The sequence below is a fragment of the Macrobrachium rosenbergii genome, chromosome 16, assembly GCF_040412425.1.
Source record: "Macrobrachium rosenbergii isolate ZJJX-2024 chromosome 16, ASM4041242v1, whole genome shotgun sequence".
NCBI lineage: Eukaryota > Metazoa > Arthropoda > Malacostraca > Decapoda > Palaemonidae > Macrobrachium > Macrobrachium rosenbergii.
The window spans coordinates 18,367,462-18,381,884 of NC_089756.1; the positions used below are offsets into that span (position 1 = coordinate 18,367,462).

The window sequence follows — 14,423 nt, forward strand, 5'->3', positions numbered from 1 at the left end:
TAATTGTTATCAGTATCTAACAAGACTGTAAGCTAAATAAGAAAAATAATAAAAACCAAAACAGCAAGTAAATTAAAGAGAGAGAGAGAGAGAGAGAGAGAGAGAGAGAGAGAGAGAGAGAGAGAGAGAGAGAGAGAGAGAGAGAGAGAGAGAGAGAAAGAGAGTTAACAATTCAGCAGGAAAATTTAACAAGACCGCAAACAAACAGAAGGCATTAAGAACTAAAAAAAAATACTAAAAACAAACAAGAAGACACAACAAAACCGCAATAAAAAAAAAAACTTAAAAATTATCGGAAAACTTCAAAACCGCGAGCAAAATAAAAAAAAAATTGAAAAAAAAGTGTATCTTCAAACGACCGGAATCTCGCTGTCTGAAGGTTACCCGACGGTAAAAACGCCCAATCAGCGGCTGCCACTAAACTCTTCACTTAATGAGACCAACTCATCATCAGCCCGCGTTCCCGTGATGGGCGTAGTAGCCTGGTAGGCGTATAGGTAGCTTAGGCAAGTATGTGACGACAGCTCGCTCTTATTAACCGCGGCCGCCCTTGGTAATAATAGCTCCAAAATCACACATGTCTTTGTTCACACGCATTTTGGAGTCTTCTCATTGACCTCATCTAACCCCCTCCCCTCCTAGACCCCCTTCACCACCACCCCCCCTCCCAGGCCATTACGGTAGTACACCTCATGGCCACACCTTCATGTGATGATGATGTGACGTCGCGGTTTCCCTAGCAGTGTGACGTCACTGTTACGTCATGGCCTTAAGGCTGTGAGGACGCTCTCCGATCATATGCATTTGGAGAAGACTATAAGTGACCTTTAAAGAAGAAACGCAGTGAAATAAAAACCATAAATATAACAAAGAAAACCTTCGTAGTATCGTAACCCGGAATGCCTATAAGAAAGTAAAAGGTTAAATAGACCGATGGAGAAGGGGAGGGGAGTGGGTAGATCCCGCCCCCTTCCCTCCCGCCTTCCCTTCCTCTTCTTCTTCTTCAGCGTGAACTGAGATGATGAAAGCGGACCTTCGGCTCAGACCTATATAAAAGGGGGTCTTGCTCTGCTTAGCATCATAGCTCGAGAATTCCGACTCCGAAACACATCATGTCTGCTAAGGTAAGACAGAGACTTAGAGAAGCAGAGAGAGAGAGAGAGAGAGAGAGAGAGAAAGTGGGTATCAATAACTAAAAAGATCAGATTCTGTAACCGACTGCTGAGGGTACTTTTAGTTACAGTGTTCCAGATCACTTTCACTGAAATCAATTTCATATCTGTGATTTGCAAGCGCATGTACTAACGGATCTTTACAACTATATCGATGTATTATTGATATTGTTTTTTATTGTATGATTTATCCTTCACACGATGACTTAAAGTAATAAATGAAGTTTTCATATTAGCAAAAAGTAATCCCAGTAACTTCAACTTTTCATATTTACGTTATAACAACCTTTTCTTCAGTTAATAACTGTCCGGTTTAGAGTCACCCCATTTAAATATAAATGCTCTTTTCGATCTTTTAATAACCTTTCCTCCTCTACCCAGCGAACGCATCTACAAATGAGCGAAGGAAATCATATTTTTCTCGTGTAATTCTAAAGAAATTTATTAAAAATAACTGAACAATTAAACGATTACGTGTCCCTTTTTCCATTCAATAAGTTCACGGTAGTAGTACTATACTGGCAGTAGATTTATGAATGGAAATGTCAATGTTTTTGGGGGTGCTGTTATTTTCGCGCCGTTGCACGACAAGATCCAGATTCTCGATAATGACAGGTGTTCGTGAGATTTATCGAACCAAAATTATGGGTCCACGATTGAGCGGGAATGTGAATCTGGATCTTTTCTTAAATAACGTGTACGGTACAGAGGGTACATTACATCGTAATTTTTTTGTAATTCAAGTTTTCCTGAATCTATGGTCCTGTAACTGGGTACTTCACACCAGAGATAAACATGTACACTCACACACACACATATAAATAGAAATATGTGTGTTTGTGTGTAAATGGTTATTTCTGGTGTGAAGTAACCTGCAATATGATCTTGTCATTTGGAAAAATTAAAATTTTAAAAAATGTAATAATTTAAAGTACCTTCGGTACCGTAAACCTGATTTTAAAAAAAAGGGCTCTATTCACCTGCCTCCGAAATGGTAGACGTTTAATTTTGCGGTGCCATATTCACAGATGAATAAAGTAAATCAGTTTGAGAGGACTTATTTTTCTAAGGTAAACGTAACGATGGACAATACCAAATACTATTCTATTACTAACACAAGTACTACTACTACTTATTATTATTATTATTATTATTATTATTATTATTATTATTATTATTATTATTATTATTATTATTATTATTATTATCCCCACCCATCATGTTAACGTTGGGAACTATATACACCGAGAAATTAGTTCCTTGTTAGGCGAGAAAATTATTATCACTTATCTTTCCAATTTTCTGTTTCATCTTTATTTGTTGCCCATTTTATTTCCCCCATCGTTTGCTCTCCTTTCTCAAATGTAGTTCTGGCTTGTTCCAAATGAATGCTTGTTCACTTTTAACAGTAGTAACAGTAACACTAACATTATCATTCTTATATCGTAAAATCTCATTACTCTCCGAGAGTATTTGCGGAATCCCTTCAGTCAGTACCTTTTATGAAATAAGTATTTGTTCCTCAAGCTTTTAAGTAAACGACAAGAAGGAAAGATCAGTGAGAGCTATTATATCTGTCAGTGAAAGTAACTGAGCAAACAAACTGATGCATCAGTAAAAGACAGCCATATATATATATATATATATATATATATATATATATATATATATATATATATATATATATATATATATATATATATATGTGTGTGTGTGTGTGTGTGTGTGTGTGTGTGTGTGTGTGTATGGCGAGTCTACTTCTGTTAAACAGCAGGTAATTATCTGTTCATTCTGGGCATTTTCAAAGCAATATAGTCATTCCTTCGCTTTATTCCACTCCAGAGCAATTTATGTTCAAGACTTATATAGCACAACGATACCGTTGACCACAACTGTTATAACGGCGGCCATTCGGTCTTGATTGATCATATGTAACTTGAAAGGGAAATGATTACTTTTGTTAGTGATTAGATCATATGACATGCTGTGGACAGTATGCTACCCTAAATCAAGCATGCCTTTTATTGATCGTTCATTGTTGTATCGTTCTGTGTCCCTATAAAATGTCCGTGCGTGCGTTTATGCGTGTCTGTTCCCATCCACCGCCTTTCCGTAACCAGACGTTCTTCTTATTCTTCTTCTTCTTACAGCTCTTCGTCATCGCCGCCCTCGTGGCCGTGGCCTGCGCCGCCCCCTCCCCTGAATCCCCACCATCCTACGGCCCCCCTCCCCCATCCTACAAGGAACCAGGAATGCCCTACGACTTCGCCTACGCCGTGAAAGACGACTACTCCGGCAACGACTTCGCCCACGACGAGAAGAGCGACGGAACCATCACCTCCGGCTCCTACCGCGTCCTCCTCCCCGACGGGCGCACCCAGATCGTCACCTTCACCGCCGACCACCACAACGGCTACGTCGCCGAAGTCGCCTACGAAGGAGAGGCCTCCTACCCTCCCCCAGCTAAGCCCGCCTACGGCCCACCCCCTCCAGCATATGCCTAAATTCCATGTCTCTGATTTATAACATTCGCGCTTCAGCCACTCTCTCTCTCTCTCTCTCTCTGCCTCGTGGAATCCTCTCAATCTCCGCTTCGAAGGACGTCCTCCTCGCTTGTCAACTTCATCTTCGTCATCTCATCGCTTCGTCATCCATGAGTTTCTCTTTAGTTTCGCTCTATGTTACGTTTGCCATAAGATAAGCAATTGCCTCAGTCAGCTAAAGAGCTTATATTTATGATATATTATTTTTGTAAATAAAGGCATGTGAATCGACCCCTTTTTTTTTTCTTCACATTTATATCCTCTTTTCGTTATATGCAGAAAAGTGAATTTCCATTTTCCCCTCTGGTGAAAGTTTCGAGATTATTGAACAGTATTTTACTTTCCTTTATTAAGAAGGTCTATATAAGGATTTCATCTTTTATTAACAATATCAGTTCTATTGTGTAATGCGTGAACTCTTCAGAGGGCAGCGATCAAGACTCTGAAAGTTTAATGAATATTATCGAACCTTACTTTATGGATGTATTTTCTATCTTGATTAATCAAAGGCAAGTTATGTCTGCTTGTCCTTCTATAATCTGAAAGTCTGTAGCATGAATAACTGTTCTGTAGCTAGTAATACATATTTTTAAACTTCATCGAACCAGCAAATTCTCAGAAAGAAAGCGGTATTCAGTGTTCAAATCTTAAAAAAAACAATCCCACCCATTGAGTTCCCTCTATTCAAAAAATAATCTCCAACGTGTGGAAAGTATTCTTTAAAGTGATTAAGTTCACTAAAAATGATGATGAGAAAGAACACATATTATACACACACACATTTACACAACTAACGAATGAAGAGTGCTGCTTTCAAGCAGGTTTGCTGATTAGGGGAACTGGAAGAACATTCCTGTCTGGGTTCGAACCTATAAACACTGAGTGTCTCTCATTCACTTCACAAGCATAATAACAGCTGCCCCTTCTTGGTGTACAGCACATTCCTATTGTGTACGTATATGAGTCTGTTGAACGATTACAGAGGGTGAAAAAAAAGAGTAAATAAAATAAAAGAAAAGACAAATATACAGCCATGATGTCAGGAAGTTTCATCTAAGAAAGAAAATTAAACTCAAATGGGATAGTAAAAGCTTAAAAGAATATGGCGACCATTTTCGTTTCGGTGGTTATCATAGAATCATAGTTAGTAAAAGTCCTACTGGGCCTCTGTAGGCTCATAGGGCAGGCGCTGATCTCCTGTTTCTTAGGCCGACAGCCAGTGGGGGACAGGTCCCAGTGCCTCTGACATGTGGCCAGTATGTCGCTAGGCCCACTAGACCGTACAAATAAAATATAAAAAGAAAACTTACGAACAGTTCCAACTCCATTGACGTCTCATGCCAGGCCCTACATTTCTCATTCGAACTTACTTTGTAAGTTTGTATGCGGGGACCCGTACAAATACAAAGCAATACAAAATGGCTATGAACCAGTATCGCATGAAATGTAATGTAGATAAGAGAACATAATAACTTTTTCTGCTCTTCGCGGTTATTTTCAAGTGCTACTCTGACACAAGGTAACAAAAGTTCAGTACCTACGCGAGTTTTAATGGTCAGATTTTTTTTTTTGCAACTATTTCGACTCTCGTTGATCTGCTGCTGTGAAGCGGACACGCCATAGTCAACTGACGGCCAATTACACACTTCGGGACTCTCCACTGTTGCTTTGTCTTCGACCGAGATTCGATTTTAGGAATTCTCGGTCGCGGAGAGACTTCGCTGCCCTTATGTCACAGGTTTCCCACACACACACATGCACACGCGCGCGCACACGCACACACACACACACACACACACACACACACACACACATATATATATATATATATATATATATATATATATATATATATATATATATATATATATATATATATATATATATATATATATATATATTACAGTATATTTATATATATATATATATTTATATATATACTGTAGTGTGTGTATAAATGTACAGATATATACTTATATATATGACGAAAAAGAATTAGCCATGATATTATTTTACTATTTTACAAATTTCTTACCATATCCCAGCATTTCCCACGGAAACAAATTGCTTGAAAATTCAGCTTGCATCCGATTAATTTAGTATTCACGAGCTGAATCAGATCGTTATACACTCGATTCTCTTAGCAATATGTTATATGAGACTCATCTGTTAATTACGTTAAATTATACTGATCGTTTTTCGCCACTATAACTGTGCATTATATTACGTCACTCTTTTGTCAGGGGAGGTCTGGAAGGCTAAGCCTAAGTGAGGCCTAAAAATGGTCAAGATTATTGAGGGAAGTTCAATTTTAAAATACTCTCTCCTTTAGAGTGCAAAGTCCTTCTCTGAAGTAATATTAGAATTTATCAGTTTTCTGAAACGAAAACTATTGTGCCGGCTTTGTCTATCCGTCCGCACCTTTTTCTGTCCGCCCTCAGATCTTAAAAACTACTGAGGCTAGTGGGCTGAAAATTGGTATGGTGGTCATCCACCCCCAATCATCAAACATAACAAATTGCAGCCCTTTAGCCTCAGCAGTTTTTATTTAAGGTTAAATTTAGCCATATTCGTGCGTCTGGCAACGATATAGGCCAGGCCACCACCGGGCCGTGGTTAAAGTTTCATGGGCCGCAGCTCATACAGCATTATAAAAAGACCACCGAAAGATAGATCTATTTTCGGTGGCCTTGATTATACGATGTACAGAAAACTCGATTGCGCCGCAAAAACTAAGGAGCATTTTATACTTGCTTCACTTAACGTAAATGTTCTTCATTACATCTGTATTTATAAACTGATTCCGTTCCCACGTGTTGGAAAGTTAGACTCAGATCCACTCTCAGTTAAGCAACGTAAGTTCACGAAATTGCTATAATGAAACTAGCACACTTCATTATAGTTCTTGCGTCTTATTATATCATTAGTGTTATTTACAATGTGCACACGTTCATGGGGAAACCATTAGCTAAAGAATAACATACATTTACCAAGTTGGCCTACAATGAACAGAATGTGAAACATTTCTGGCGAATTTAGCTAATAAGTGACAATAAACCAAATAAAAAAAAAATTCGAAAATAATAAATTCACGATAAAGGAAAAACCTACGTATAGGAAAATATAGTACAGTCGCTCAAAAATTTTTTGCAACATGTTCCAGAAGTTTTCGTTCACCTGACAATAATTTATTCGTGTTAATATATACAAGGAAATGTGCTTTTCTTATTTGATTTAGGTTATTATCATACGGTTAACAATATAAACAAGAATGGTCAGTGAAAAATCCGCATTACGAAAAATAACGAAGCATTTTGAAAAATTTCGCTCATGATGGTAGGGTACAGGAGTCAAATAAAAGACTAAAATTAGTCATCCATTTAATCCTTATGGGAGTAAATTCAGACTCTTCTTCATGGATAAATAACCCACTGGAAAAGTATAGGGAGAAAATCAGGTAACGCCCAACGGATACTTAGTGGCAGAGAGAGAGAGAGAGAGAGTGAGAGAGAATAAATGATTAAATAAAGGATTATAATAATGATGAAGGGAGAAATAAAGGAATTATAATAACGATAGAGAGAAATCAAAATCGGTTTAAAGGAAACGGGGGTAATTTCTCTGACACACCAGTCGTGTCTGTGTTTGTTTCAAGTGCTTACGACGGAGTTGCCAAATAGCGCCAGATGTCACTATTATAAGCTTTTGTCCGGAAAGTTTTGAAGTATGTTGAAAAAATTTTTGAGTGACTGTACCATACAGATAAAATAATGAATAATTAGTAAATATGATAACTGCGTGAATAAGGAGCGATAGGTTTTAGTCTGTCTCTACAGATGAAGTGTTCTATTTGCTTAGGAGCACAATAACAGTAGTAATTAGTCACTAATTACTAATTGAACGTTACTACAGACTACGCCATTGACCTAGTCACTTAATTCCCAACGACTGCTGGTTCATGCTCACGTGCGCGGAGAGAGATGAAGCTAAAACGCTTTTGCCTAATTTAAACTGACCTTCGGGTTTACCACAATGAATAATAATAGTAACAGTAACATTACTACTACTGCTACTACTGTTGCTACTACTACTACTACTACTACTACTACTACTACTAATAATAATAATAATAATAATAATAATAATAATAATAATAATAATTATTATTATTATTATTATTATTATTATTATTATTATTGTAATGCCATTATTATTATTATTATTATTATTATTATTATTATCATTATTATTATTATTATTATTATTATTATTATTATTAGTGATCTACGCAGCATGGGCATTATCATGCAGTTCAGATTCGTGTAGTTCGTTTTTTAGTTTTCTGAAAAGAAAACTACTGTGCCGGCTTTGTCTGTCCGTCCGCACTTTTTCTGTCTGCACTTTTTCTTTCCGCTCTCATATCTTAAAAACTGCTGAGGCTAGAGGGCTGCAAATTGGTAAGTTTATCATCCATCCTCCAATCATCAAACATACCAAATTGCAGCCCTCTAGCCTCGGTAATTTTTATTTTATTTAAGGTTAAAGTTAGCCATAACCGTGCTTCTGGCAACGATGTAGGATAGGCCACCACAGGTCCGTGGTTATAGTTTCATGAGCCGCGGCTCATACAACATTATACCGAGACCAACGAAAGATAGATCTATTTTCAGTGGCCTTGATTATACGCTGTGGCGGCTATACAGAAAACTCGATTGCGCCGAAGAAACTCCGGAGCATTTTTTACTTGTTTTCATGTGTATTTGAAGTTAAAATCACTCAAAAAGGAGTATTACTGATGTTTGTATGACCTAGAAATTTGACAGAATAAAGTGAAATTCCTGATGTTCGTGTATCTAGATACATAGTCTTTGCTTATTTCATTTGACATACCAAACGATCCGTTCCACCTTTAGAAATCTGAATGAATAAAGGTATACTTTGCGAATGACCGTCATATGCGATGAGACATTATATTATTAGAAACAAGAATTTCCCTGACCAGGTGAGCTGGAAAGTTATTCATTTAATGAAATACTTCATATCAGTTCCCGTCAAGAAAAGCTTCATGCAGACCTTGAAAAGTCAGGTTTTTCAATGGCTAAAGCTTAGACACTGATCATATGAAGACTTGGGAATATGTAAGTTCAAGCAATGACAAATGCTAAGGACAGGAGTTCGTGAAGATGGGGGCTTAGGAACAGAAGCTTATGAACACACAGTAATAGGAATTGAGCTTACTGGGAATCAAGCTTACCAAAGAACTCCCGTGGAATTTAGCAATAAAATCCCAGGAACTCGGAATTCGGCAAAATAAGAACAAGTTCACAAAATCTTTCTCACGAACTTCCGAAGACCTCGAGAGACCGCAGCCACTAGTAGCTGCTGCTGGCTGGAGAATAGAGCAACCCATAGAAAGGCGTCTTGGGGGCGATCGAGGCATATACGCCCGACCTTGAAGGCGTGGAAGAAACAAAAGAAGCCACAGTCGCTTGATTTGCGGCTAAGGAGAGGTTACGGTCGCAACGAGGTTGAGGCAAAGCTGGAGAAAGAAGAGGAGGGGGAAGGAGGAGGAGGAGGAAGAGGAAGCTGTGACCTCATGGGAAAGCCTTCTTCTCTCCCTCTCTCTCCTCTCTCTCTCTCTCCCTGCCCCACCCTCCTCCTACGAGAAGCAAAGCCACAGTATAAAAGAGCGTGCCGCTTCATTGCCGACATCATCCGCCCTCCGACTCCGCTCCAACCAACATGTCCGCTAAGGTAAGAGCGTCTTCCATTGGTAGCATCGTCTTTCATTAGCTCAGCTTGATTCCTCAGCACCTATTGGTCACGCTCTGATTACGAGCAAACCACAAATTTCAGTTTCAACGGTTAAAAAAAAAAAAAAAAAATCCCAAAATTATTGAAGATTATGAGATTTTGCATAAATACTGAAATGCATGTTTTCTATCAGTTGTCATAATTATTAGCTTTTTCTCATCTCATTTTTCAATTTCGTTTTCCAAAAATTTTTCAGTACACAGATTCGTTCATTTTATAATAAAACTATTTTCAAAGATTTATTTACATCTCTTCAAAAACATCATGATCCAACAAAAAATGTTCTGCTTCCGATGATGAATGTGTAGCAGTTTCTGTCATCACCTTCAAATGACCACAAAATGGAGAAGATGACAATTGCATTTTTAGCCTACGCATTTTTCTACAACTCATAACCAACACGCTTTCATTACTCGCTCTATTTATTTGATATAATCACTCCATTTATTAATCGCAATGCTTATTATTTATTATATTCATAACAGCCCTGAATAACATCGGATCAAGTATGTAGGATGATAAAACCTATCAAATTTTGTTTAGGGAACTTTATCTCCCAAAAATGGTGAACTGATATTTTTGAATAGTTCTTGTTCAGCGATGCTTCGTTATTCACACACATAAGAACATACAAGAAGACATCCATATTTTTACAGACACACATATATATACTTATATATATATTATGTATATGTATACATATATATGTGAATATACAGTATACACATATATATATATTATGTATATGTATACATATGTATGTGAATATACAGTATACACATATATGCACACACATACATTCATACATGTATATATATATATATATATATATATATATATATATATATATATATATATATATATATATATATATATATATATATATATATACTGTATATATATACAGTATATATATATATATACATTTATATGAAATATATATACCTATATACTATGTATATATATATATATATATATATATATATATATATATATATATATATATATATATATATATAAAATGTTCTCTAAAAAATGCAAAGAAATTTTTTCTTTACAACAACACTAAAAATGTGACACCACTATTCTTGTAATCAGAGGCTGATTATCAATTATAGAATATAATTAAATGGACACTATAATTTCGCAAAGTAAGCATTCATGTGTGAAACATAACAGTCAACACCATTAGAACTCTCTTTATTGGCTGAAACAAACGGAGGTTTTTACTTAGCCTGCCAAAAAAGTTTCCTCCTTGCCTGACTATTTTCACTTGATGTTCTCTGGGTTATGAGTGTAATTTATGCTAGACATTAATTTTTTATTTTCTTTTTTTTTTTGCTGTTCTCAACTGTAGTTAATTCTTATTCATCTTTTTATATGTCTTTATTTTTTTCCTATATTCTGTTTCATTAAGAATATCTGTATTTTTAGCCACTGATTTTTATTTGTTTAGTTATTTGCTTCTAGTCGCCTAAACGGAATTCCTTTAAGGGGTAAGACCGTCAGTGCACCTCACATGGTGCACTGCAGGCATTACTAAATGGTGTTCGCAGCGTCCCTCGGTCCCTAGCTACACCCACACTTTAGCCTTTTGCTCTGCCTCCACCTCCGCCTCCGTAATTCAGTCTTGCTATCCATCCTCTCTAACTATTACTTCTTAGTGCAATTGTTGGGTTTTCTCCCAGTTCCACAAATAAAGCCTACTTCATTTTCTGTATTTTTTTTATATTGCTGTTCAACCACTCCAACTTCGTTTTTTACTGTCTTAATGGTTGAATGGCCGAAAATGAATGGATTGTAGAACTTGGGCCAAACGCCAAGCGCTGGGGCATATGAGGTCATTCAGCGCTGAAACGGAAATTGGCAGTAAGGTTTGAAAGGTAGAGCAAAAGGAAAACCTCAAAGCAGTTGCACTATGAAACAATTGTTAGGAGAGGGTGGAAAATAAAATGGAATAAAGAGAATATGACCTAAGGTATAGTAAAAGGAATGAATTCCACTCTCACATTCCGCTGATCTTGTCCATTCTCATCAATTGCTTCTTCTGGGTGACATTCTCCTTTCCTTCATACTAATAATTTGCCACAAAGAATGTGTTTACTGCAAGATCTCATATTTATTAAAAGGAATGAAAGGGGTTGCAGCTAGGGGCCGAAGGGAAGCTGCAAAGACCCTAAAGTAATGCCAACAGTACACCGCGTGAGGTGCACTGACGGCACACTACCCCGCTACAGGGTGAATGGCCGGAAATGTCCCAGTGCTTGGGTTTTCAGCCTAAATTTCAGAGGCTGAATCAAATCAGCCTAAACTAACTACGAACAATATCCTTCCGTTTCACCTTTATCCTTCGCATTTCAGCTCTTCGTCATCGCCGCCCTCGTGGCCGTAGCTTGCGCCGCCCCTGCCCCTGACTCCCCACCATCCTACGGCCCCCCTCCCCCATCCTACAAGGAACCAGGAATGCCCTTCGACTTCGCCTATGCCGTGAAAGACGACTACTCCGGCAACGACTTCGCCCACGACGAGAAGAGCGACGGACACGTCACCTCCGGCTCCTACCGCGTCCTCCTCCCCGACGGGCGCACCCAGATCGTCACCTTCACCGCCGACCACGAGAACGGATACATCGCCGAAGTCGCCTACGAAGGAGAGGCCTCCTACCCTCCCCCAGCTAAGCCCGCCTACGGTCCACCCCCACCAGCCTACGCCTAAGCGATCATAGGCCTCCATTCATCGAGGATGTATGTCACTCCCCTCAGATTCATCTTGGAATTCGACCTCATTTCTGTCTTCTGTGTTCTCAACAACTCAGTTCTCCATTCCATCAATCTCCACTCTCATCTCGTCAAATACTTTTGATGAGACTGTTCTCACTTTCCATTGGTCTTGTCCACTCTCATCAATGTCTTGCCCCGGGTGACATTCTCCTTTTCTTCATTCTAGTAAATTGCCATAAAGAAATTGTCTGACGTGTTTACTGCAAGAGCTTATATTTATTATAAGTTATTTTTTTGTAAATAAAAGCACGGGAACGTGAACTGTCTTTTTTTATTCATATTCTACCCTAGATGTTTTAGCATATAAAGTTACCGCTATTTCACTGGGATTGAAACTTTAGTAAGAACTGAAACCGATGAATTACTTTTCTCGGATTAAGAAATTCAGTATTAGAGTAAAATTGTGATATTAGGAGTAGCAGAGGTCTTTTATTCCTCACACCGTTGGACTGTGGACCAGTCCCCCCGAGGATATCGTGCAATTGAAACTTTAGAAGTTCAAGAGAAGTTGCAATGCATTATTACCCTAATACAATTCTCTTTGTATTTTAATAATTTACTTACATTTTTTCTTATTTATTTATTGGCTTGTTTTCTTATTTTTCTTTTTTAATAAGTGGTCTCTCTTTCTGTATTTTCCATTAGCTTCTGTTACTTCTTTCTAATGAGCACCATATTATTTGGAAGCTTGAATTTCAAGTCAATGGCCCTTGTGGGCTTGTTTCAAATGAATGGGGTTCATCATCTGAATAATAATAATAATAATAATAATAATAATAATAATAATAATAATAATAATAATAATAATAATAATAATAATAATAATAGCAGCAGAAATGTACGTGATATGATATCTTATATTCTAAGAAAGTACTTACTTTCCAGTTAATTCACTTTCTGCACTGGTGATGTTACAACTCGCCAGGGAAATGCAGAGTATTAAAAGAAAATTCTCAACAGTTTTGCAAAAGTTCAAAATGCTATGCCAGGACAAAAGTATGGTCTTGAGAGATTAGAGCTGAACGCAAAATCGAGCATCAGAACTGAGAAATTAAATAAAACTTAGTCTTCAGTGTTTACGACCAGTTAACAAAACACAATATAAAATTAATTACAGTATTACTTGATTCTCATAAGAATTGATTTGAAAGAAAGTCTCAAGATTTTCCTTTCAAAGATATCTTGTTTCCCTTTTCTACCAAACTTTGGAATGCTACCCCTTTCTACTTGTTCCCGTTTCGACTGACTACGATAAGGGCATAACGTTTGCCGCTTCCACCTGTTTCTGGTTTTAAAGAAATATAGAAATTATTCAGGCATACAGACAGCCATGAAAATATACAAATCACAAAGAATGAATTAATGTGAATTACAAGCGAATTATAGAGAAACCACTGGGAATTAATGATTGATTTTGTAAGTTCTTATCCTTACTTCTGTGTCGAACCTTTATTCAGGGACTACAAATTTAATTACTCTTTGGATGTTCTTGAAGCCATGGCAGAGTGTCAGGACTTAATATTATTATTATTTGATATTTTGAGCATCAGTTTAGGATCAATTGTTATATTGCGGTTGTCAAGCAGCTTTGAATTTTGAATGAAATTGAAGGGAAGCTAAAGTAGGCATAGAATTTTTTTTTTTTCTGACGTTAAATTTACGCAGCCGATGTCACTGAAGCTAATCGTGATTGGCGGAAGTTCGTGCTGCTCACCCCCCATCAGAGGTTACAGGTCAAATGCATCTGACTGACCAGTCAGAAGCGCCAGTTAATCCTCATTAATATTGGCTGCGGATATTTCATCAGTTCCAAATAACCAAATAACCTCTTATACTTAGTCAGTTGCCTACTGCTTGCAAGCAGACGACTGGACAGTTTCGAGTTTACCTAAATTTAAACCAAAAATTTGCGGCGTATTTGTACTCAGGCTGATTTCTGTGGTAGAATTCTTCTCCCTCTTCTTAGAATTAATTTGCAGTTTCGTCTTTTTCCTCTTCCCGCTCTTCTTGACCCATGCACTGATAATTCATTGGAGTTGAGTCGAGACTTTTCGTAGGTAAAACACCGAATACAAAATAACCAAATCCCGATTTTCAACTAAAGATTTTTTTTG

The 14,423-nt window shown here is 37.4% G+C and overlaps 2 protein-coding genes across 2 annotated transcripts; both read left to right on the plus strand.

Annotated features, from left to right (window-relative positions):
* The first annotated feature begins 1,062 nt into the window (after nucleotides 1-1,062).
* Nucleotides 1,063-3,946, plus strand: LOC136847002 (cuticle protein 19-like). The gene is made up of 2 exons (XM_067118253.1): nucleotides 1,063-1,124; nucleotides 3,323-3,946. Exons 1-2 carry the CDS (start codon nucleotides 1,113-1,115, stop codon nucleotides 3,674-3,676), a joined length of 366 nt encoding a protein of 121 aa, XP_066974354.1. The 5' UTR covers nucleotides 1,063-1,112; the 3' UTR covers nucleotides 3,677-3,946.
* A 5,170-nt stretch (nucleotides 3,947-9,116) lies between these two features.
* Nucleotides 9,117-12,570, plus strand: LOC136847003 (cuticle protein 19-like). The gene is made up of 2 exons (XM_067118254.1): nucleotides 9,117-9,469; nucleotides 11,891-12,570. Exons 1-2 carry the CDS (start codon nucleotides 9,458-9,460, stop codon nucleotides 12,242-12,244), a joined length of 366 nt encoding a protein of 121 aa, XP_066974355.1. The 5' UTR covers nucleotides 9,117-9,457; the 3' UTR covers nucleotides 12,245-12,570.
* Nucleotides 12,571-14,423: the final 1,853 nt, after the last annotated feature.